General features: G+C 30.9%; 1 protein-coding gene across 1 annotated transcript; it reads left to right on the top strand.

The window, feature by feature from the left end:
- Positions 1 to 6165: 6165 nt before the first annotated feature.
- Positions 6166 to 7422, top strand: LOC129916327 (uncharacterized). The gene is made up of 2 exons (XM_055996191.1): positions 6166 to 6875; positions 6957 to 7422. The coding sequence occupies exons 1-2, from the start codon at positions 6484 to 6486 to the stop codon at positions 7354 to 7356; spliced, it is 792 nt and encodes a 263-aa protein (XP_055852166.1). The 5' UTR covers positions 6166 to 6483; the 3' UTR covers positions 7357 to 7422.
- The last annotated feature ends 1321 nt before the right edge of the window (positions 7423 to 8743 follow it).

Below are 8743 nucleotides of genomic sequence, written 5' to 3'. Positions count from 1 at the left end.
CAGGAAATATAAGGGACTAGATATTTGGGCAACGTCATTTTCTGAGCGAAAATTTGAGTAAATTGACTAAATTAGTTTGGAAACACCATTGTTGTCAAATTTCGAAATTTACTTGAGAATTGTACAGATCGCATGGGATAGACAACAAATTTCACTTTACTTTAATAAATAAATAATATTTATAATTATAACCGATAATGTATTTTTTACTCGTTTTTACTTGCGATATAGGTACTATATATCAAGTTATGCATTCGTACATAAAAAAAAGTTGAGATAAAATTTTTCCACGACATTACGATGGTAGAGAATGCCAAAAAAGTGGGTCTCGGAAGTCCGTCTGTCTGTCTGTCTGTCTGTATAAGGAGCTACAGCCTAAACTGATGGACCGATTGACTTCAAACTTGGCATGTAGCATTTTTTGGAGTCTCTCCAGAGGGGTTTTTGGAATTAATTTTTTTGGACCAAAAATAACGGTACTTGTCATATACCGATTTTAGTAAAGTTGAAATTTTTCAAAAACGGCTCCAACGATTTTGTTAAAAAAATTCAAATGTAAGTTTTAAAACAAGGTCTATCTTCTAATGAAATTTTTTTTTTTTGAAAATCATTATTTACGGTACCTGCCATAGAACCGTTTTTTTTTTTTTCAAATCCGATTATATCTGAAACTGCTCATTCGATTTCAATGAAAGTTTTTGTGAAGAAGCATTTATATAATTTTAATATAAGCCAAAAAAAAAAAATTAAAAAAAAAATAATTTTTGGAAAATCAAATTTTCGAAAATGGGACATTGAATTTTTTTGAAATTTTGGTTTTAGATGTTAATTAGGGATTTCTACAAAATGGCTTATCAATTTTATTTTAAAACTTTTTTTCCAAAAAATTATTTATAAAAAAATAGTTTTTTAAAAAACGCTTTTGAAATTTTTTTTCTGAAAACTTTTTCTCTGAAAAGCCCTGTTTTGTTGCTTTTAAATTGTAATATCTTTAGTTCTAACTTCAACTTTGGAAACTTTTATACATTTTTGAAAACTGCAATAACACGGCAAGTTTTCAAAATAATAAACCAGTGTCACACCATACAAATTTTGTTCAGGGTGTTGCTCTGAAATAAAAAATGTTTTGATTAATTAATTATTTCTTATTATTAGGCAATGTTTTAGTGAAAGAATTGTAAAAAACAAAAATCAATAATGAACGGAGGAAGCAAAATACTGTTGCAAAGTCGGGGTTTTTCGAAATTTCACAAAAACTGCATTAAGTCGAAAACCGTAAGGATTTGGGATGAACAAGTTACCAAATTCTGAGAGCCCTAAAGTTGGCCTATCAGCATATGTCGTTTGATCCATTACTTTTGGGACACCCTGTATATCAAACAATCAATCATTATTATAAAAAAAATTTTTCTTTTATCGTAACAGATTTGTGTTATTTATTGAGTTAAGAAATTCGAAAGCTTTAACTACATTTTTTTTTAGCTATTTTTCAACAAGTTCAAAGGAATACATTTTCAAACTTTTTGGAAGAATAAATTATAAAAATAATGTAGGTAGATTTTGGTTAAAAAAAAAATTATTTTTGTATTTCTTTTCACAAACCAACAATACAAGTATTTTTGAATATTTTCCATTGTTGAGTTACGCTGACTATTTGATATCTTTTAGAAACCACGAAGATTTTTTTCTAATTTTTAAGTTATATACTTATTTTTCCTCTTGCTCTAGCTGAATAATTTAGTAGAATAATCATCATCATCATATAATAAAACGGCGAACGTACAAACTACGCGGCCCTCAAAAACCAAAGGGGCATATATTATATACTGAACGATTAGAAATTTGCTCTAGAAGTGCAGTATCTAATTTTTTAAAAGTTTTTTTTTTTAACGGAAATAGGTAAATTCAATAAATTAAAATTCGATATTTTAGTAAAAAAAAAAAAAAACAAAACAAAAACAACTGGAATATCTGTTGGAAAATTTCCAATCGACTAGAATGAAATGTCATTCAAGAATAGAGCTGTAGGAAACCGTATGTATTCGTTACTTAAATGCGGGTATTCACTTCAGTAACGAGTAACGAAACGTTACTGCCCAAATAATTTCGTTACTCGTATGTTTCGTTACTAGTACTGAACAAGTAACGAAACATGCGAAACATACGAAACGTGCGAAACGTGCGAAACGTGCGAAACATACGAAAAATACGGAACATACTAGTAACGACGATACTCCAATTCCAATACCAATTTGGATTGGATATACGAAATGCGAAACGAAAACAAAATGGTACACTGCATTTGTCGTGTGCGCATTATTTCGCATCTCGTATCGGTTCGGTATCATCATTTATGTATTTTACCATTTTGTTGTTCTGTTTTTGTGTATGTATATCAAAACGGGTAAATAAGAATTCTGTTTCTTTCTCTTTCGTACCTGTTTTTTATGGACATGTGGGAGTGAGATATGTGAAAGTGTGTTTGAGTGTAGTGTAGATACATTCCAATTAGAATACCAATTTGGATAGGTATACGAAATGTGAAACAAAAACAAAATGGTACACTGCATCTGTTGGGGCGTAGCCGTACTTGTATTCTGTTTTCTCCTTTTGTAATTAATAAAAAGAATTTTTCTTTTCCTTTGTTTGATTTGTTTAATTTATTTTATTCTTTAGTTTGATTCAAACAAATAATTACAATTTTGGTTTTATTCGTGGTTTTAAGTTTTTGTTTTTTTTTTTTTTTTTTGATTTCAAGTAGGTACTACTTTCTTGCTTGTGTGTGGTGAGGTGGTGTCTGACATGAGTGACGACAACTTTGAATGAGAATATGGAATGAATTTTACTGAATGAAATGATTGAATGGTTTTTTATTTTAGGTTGGCTGCAATGACAATTTTTAAGTTTGGACCGGGAGGAAACGAAACATGGGCGTGTTCGGGAATGAGGATAATTTGCGTTCCGCAATTTTCCCTAAAACTGAGTACGCTTTTTACGTATTCGTTTGCGGTTCCCCTCGGTAGAACATTCTGAATTGAACAGCATTTATCGCATCTCGTATCGGTTCGATATCGGTATCATCACTTCATCACCACGACGCAACCAATCTGTTTATGGCCTTTGTGTTAATAGCACGGTGTAACACTCAAAAAATACGCGGGCGGAGACCTATCAGGTTTTGTAGAGCTAGTCGCACTGAATACGAAACGCTATTTGAAAATCCCCTAACACCCCCAAAATCTGAAGTTATGGGCAAAAAACGGTTTTTCTGAACTTCACCCATTGAAAAAATTCTAGCTTCGACAATTTTTTACTCATTTTCGATTTTTTTACAGTTTCTGATAGAAGATAAATATACCTTTTTAACAATGTATAAAACATTTAACTCGGTTAAACCACTTAGAATTTATAAGCTGTCAAAGTTCAAAAATTCAATTTTTTTTTGTCATTTGCCCAACTTCGGCATCAATTTAAAGTATATGTTTTCAAAACAACATGCTATTTAAAAAATATATTCAAAAACTATATCTATTTCCCAATTAATCGAGGTATTTCTTATGAAAATCACTTCAAAAATGGCTTAGAAAAAAAAAATTTTCGATTTCAACCCAGATACAGAAATTCGAACTTTTAGGTATAGAACAAAAATGTTGTTTCGGCACGTAGTAGGATAACTTGGGCGCCAGGATTTGATAACAAGTTTTTGTAGAGGAGCTCAATACAAACATTTTTTTCTTTGGGAGGGGGGGTCTATCTCTCCCCGTTTAGGTGGGAGGGGCATTTTTCTAAAAAAAAATTATCAAAATAAAAAAAATTATTAAAAAACAACGGCAACACATGCAGAAATAAATGATACAATTTCCGAAAGGCAAAATTGTACATTTGATTCTAATTTTTAAATCAATATAATATAACCAATAGTTTTTGAAATAATCGATTTCAAAGTTAAAAATAGGCGAAAAAAAAAATTTGTAAACTCATTTTATACTATTTTTGTCCAGACTGTGAATTTTAGTAAAAAAAATTACTCACACAGAAAACTGCCTCAATTGATTCCTTATCGAACTGTGAAAACTATATGTTTCTATGTCTTCTAGTTTTTGAGAAAATTGAAAAATTATTTTATCAGATTTTTCTTTTTTCAAAATATTTTTTGTTTTTATTTGTTTTTATTTTTCAATTTTCTCAAAAACTAGAAGACATAGAAACATATAGTTTTCACAGTTTGATAAGGAATCAATTGAGGCAGTTTTCTGTGTGAGTAATTTTGTTTACTAAAATTCACAGTCTGGACAAAAATAGTATAAAATGAGTTTACAAATTTTTTTTTCGCCTATTTTTAACTTTGAAATCGATTATTTCAAAAACTATTGGTTATATTATATTGATTTAAAAATTAGAATCAAATGTACAATTTTGCCTTTCGGAAATTGTATCATTTATTTCTGCATGTGTTGCCGTTGTTTTTTAATAATTTTTTTTATTTTGATAATTTTTTTTTAGAAAAATGCCCCTCCCACCTAAACGGGGAGAGATAGACCCCCCCTCCCAAAGAAAAAAATGTTTGTATTGAGCTCCTCTACAAAAACTTGTTATCAAATCCTGGCGCCCAAGTTATCCTACTACGTGCCGAAACAACATTTTTGTTCTATACCTAAAAGTTCGAATTTCTGTATCTGGGTTGAAATCGAAAATTTTTTTTTTCTAAGCCATTTTTGAAGTGATTTTCATAAGAAATACCTCGATTAATTGGGAAATAGATATAGTTTTTGAATATATTTTTTAAATAGCATGTTGTTTTGAAAACATATACTTTAAATTGATGCCGAAGTTGGGCAAATGACAAAAAAAATTGAATTTTTGAACTTTGACAGCTTATAAATTCTAAGTGGTTTAACCGAGTTAAATGTTTTATACATTGTTAAAAAGGTATATTTATCTTCTATCAGAAACTGTAAAAAAATCGAAAATGAGTAAAAAATTGTCGAAGCTAGAATTTTTTCAATGGGTGAAGGTCAGAAAAACCGTTTTTTTGCCCGTAACTTCAGATTTTGGGGGTGTTAGGGGATTTTCAAATACCGTTTCGTATTCAGTGCGACTAGTTCTACAAAACCTGATAGGTCTCCGCCCGCGTATATTTTAAAACCTCATTTTTGTAACACCGTGTAATTTAAGGTCAAAACGTAATTTCCGGGAACGCTCTTAGAATCTGAATAAATAATGTAGTCTTACAATCATAATTTTGCATTTTTTGGGTATTTTTACTCAGTATTCTATCTAAGTATGGCTGTAATATACACTTTTATCAAAAAAGTTACAAGAAAACAAAAGAAAAAATTACTTTGGCTTAATTGTTTCGGACGTGCCTAAAAGCATTTTTTTATGTAGAAATCGGTCTCTGTCCCAAGAAATAAAGTTATATTTGATTAATTTAGAAACTACTACCTTAATATAATAATATATCATTCACATTGATACTATTTCTAGACCTTTAAAGCCGTTTTGAAGAGATTACCACCATTTCGAGGAACGTTTTTCTAGTACTAATTTTTAAAAATATACATTTTCGTGCTCTGCCCGTTCATGAACCGATAAATAATGGCTAAAGCGAACATTTGAGCATGAAATTTTTATCATAAAACAAAGTTGATTTTTTAAGAATTCGGTCATCGAAATTTCCCACCTCCATGATTTTGACCCATAAATACTGTACCTTGGGCAGAAATAATAAGTGTAGATGTACTAAATAAACTAATTAAACTGCTAAGTTCAGAACAAGCCGACTTCGAAGTTAAATCTTTTGCAGGAGTAAGATATGTCAGTATTTTGTAAACGCATCAACAATTTCAATCAAGTAGATATTCTTTGGAACACTTCAATCCAGTAATTTTACCACGTGTGTCTACGTGAATGATTCCATTTGGAGTTTTCATTCCAAAATAGGTTACTTTTTTTGGTTCCAAAAATGCTCTCTTATATAGTGTTTTTTTCCCAGCAATGATGTTTTAGTTTATCATGAAAACCTTGAATGAATTATTTGCCAGCAGAAATTTTTGAGTATATCTGCACAAAACACCACAACACGTAAAAATATAATAGGCAGCACAGCTTTGAATTTTGACAAAGGCAACATACAGATACAGAAATGTTCTATTTACATATAGCTATTGGTCAAAATAAGTTGACCTACAAAGAATATTATAAAGATAAAACGATGAACATAATAGGTTGCAACTGTATACATGTATAATTGATAGAAGAAACAACGATGAAATAATATATTGAATTGATACTCATAAAAGAGAAAAGGCAATCTTTTAAAATAAATCACTCGATGAAAGCAGTCAAATATTTACTGATAACAGGCAACCGATTGGTACATATACGAGCTCACTAATGCAGAGAAGATTCAGATTAGTTTTCATTCTTGAAAACGAAAGACGTGTTTTTTTTAGTTTATGGTGAAAGAATCGCCAATAAAAGATGATTATATCATATAAAAATTTGATATTTTTACTGAGTGTTTTGCACTTCATCGCTGCAAAAGAAGTTGGAAGCAGACGAACAAAGCGTCAAGTGCTTCATGGTCATGCGGAGTTCGATCGTTTGGTTCAAAATTTGCGTACCGCCGCTACCAATCAACCCAATCAGCCGTACTGTTTTCACAGGCATATGAGACCGTACAGTGACACTAATTTTCCTTTCGTTGAAATAATTGAACGAAAGGACACTAACAGAATAGGACAACCACTTTACGTTACCGAGTATATGAAAGCAACTATAAAAAAGTCTCATACCGGCCGTGATCGTAGTAAGGAAGCACGTATTCCAGCACACATACAAACTTATTTGGATTTCTGTGGTTTCATACATGGGTAATATTATTTGTATTTAGAAAAGAGTGCTTTAGCATCTTTTTAAACAAATATAATATATATTTTTGTTTTTCATTCTAGTGCAGGAAATCGTGACCCTAACGCCGACCAAGCTGGTCATTTGTTGGCTTTTTCCTTGGGCGGATCGAATGATGATACATTCAATTTTGCACCACAGACCGCTCGGCTCAATACTCAGACCCCAGCCTGTCATTCCATTTGGTTTGGCGAAGAATTGGCCATGAATGAATTTTTGAAGGGAGGAGCCAATCGTAAGATAGAGTGGGAATTACTTGTCATACATCCACCAGTGACGGCAACCGGAGAGTCTCGTTTGCGGCCAATCCGTTTCTGTATGAGACATCAAAATTTCAATGGCAATGCCAAGGTTGATAATCATAATAATCCAATTACTCAACGTGATTCTGTTATGTGCTTCAGCAATGATGCTGACGACGAGTGTCGATACGACGAAATGTGAACATAATTTCTTAATTTCATTCGATCCATGGGTGTTGAAACGAGTTTCAAAAATCGTAACAAATTTTACAAACTCAAATTTGCATCTTCCCTCGTCAATAGATAATAATTAATACAAAATTTATTGTAATTTTGATGATTTTCCATCTGTTGAATGAGAAGGAACGAATAAATAAACTAATATATATTTTTCAAGAAAACTCTATTCTTTAATTTTTTTAATTGGACTTTCAGGGTTGTTCTTCTTCAATAAAACGTTTAATCTTGATTTTTTTTTTAATTTTATATATTTTACTATTGCCGCTATTATTATTATTAGTTAATGCTACTATTAATATGCTAAGAGCTAGAAATTAAATTTGTAAGTTCTGTCAGTGTTTGACCACCAAAGCAAGCAGACATAATAAAATACCTATTAAACAACATAAAAGAAATAAGTTATTAATTTATTTCTAATAGTATATTACTTTTGAAGTTATACGAGTACATTATTGATACATTTTCGACGTCATAGATTTCGGTCACGCTTTCTGAAATGTTGAAAAATGTAATGTAGCAAAAAAAACTCTGTAAAACTCTTTTAAATTTCATCCCGTTCACTGCCGCGTATACGTAACCAAAAGGTTAGATTTAAGTTGTTGTTGTTTATTGTTTTTGAGAAAAGTCATATTCTCAAAAACAATTAAAAAAAAAAAAACGTGTGTGTACACATGTACACGCGACTGAAGTTTTACTTCTCACTTTTTTTTTTTGCAAAACTACAAATTTTATTTCTAATAACATTCATTAATTTCTAATAACATAGGGTAGCGTTGCCTATTTTCTGCCGTCTCCAGTTTCCGGCCACCTTTCGAAAAATCGTTATAACTAGTGATTTCGAAGGCGTTTATTCCAAATTTTCCCTCGTATGCTGTTCTAACAAATAAGAAAACAGCATAAGAACAAAATTTTGGAATAAACCCTATGAAATCCCTAGCTATAACGATTTTCCAAAAGGTGGCCGGAAACTGGAGACGGCCGAAAATAGGCAAATCTACCCTACCTAATAAGTTCAGGACTAATGATATTGCAATAGAAAACAATACCATTCTGATTAAAGAAAGCCGACTAGGCTCTTCAAAAATTTCACATCTTATTTCACATAATTATGTAGATTAAAAAAGAATCGATTTTTTGTTCAGTACAACAGACTTCGCGAATTATTTACGACAAGTAAAACGCAATGAGATCGATTTTAATTCGATTTTAGAAGAAGTTTGTGTATGGGCAATTCCATGGTAACTCACGTTACATTCACAAAAATTTCCAACACATAAATAATTTTTTTTTTCAATTTTAATGTAAATTGATACGAAATTACTATCCATGAATGGAGCATAACTATTACT

The sequence above is a fragment of the Episyrphus balteatus genome, chromosome 3, assembly GCF_945859705.1.
Source record: "Episyrphus balteatus chromosome 3, idEpiBalt1.1, whole genome shotgun sequence".
Taxonomy (NCBI): domain Eukaryota; kingdom Metazoa; phylum Arthropoda; class Insecta; order Diptera; family Syrphidae; genus Episyrphus; species Episyrphus balteatus.
Note: the sequence above shows the minus strand (reverse complement) of the source record. Positions and strands in the feature narration are given on the sequence as shown.

Coding starts and splice junctions, on each gene's coding strand:
- LOC129916327 (XM_055996191.1), top strand. CDS start 6,484: ATGATTATATCATATAAAAATTTGATATTTTTACTGAGTGTTTTGCAC. Junction 6,876..6,956: donor TTCTGTGGTTTCATACATGG/GTAATATTATTT, acceptor TTTTCATTCTAG/TGCAGGAAATCGTGACCCTA.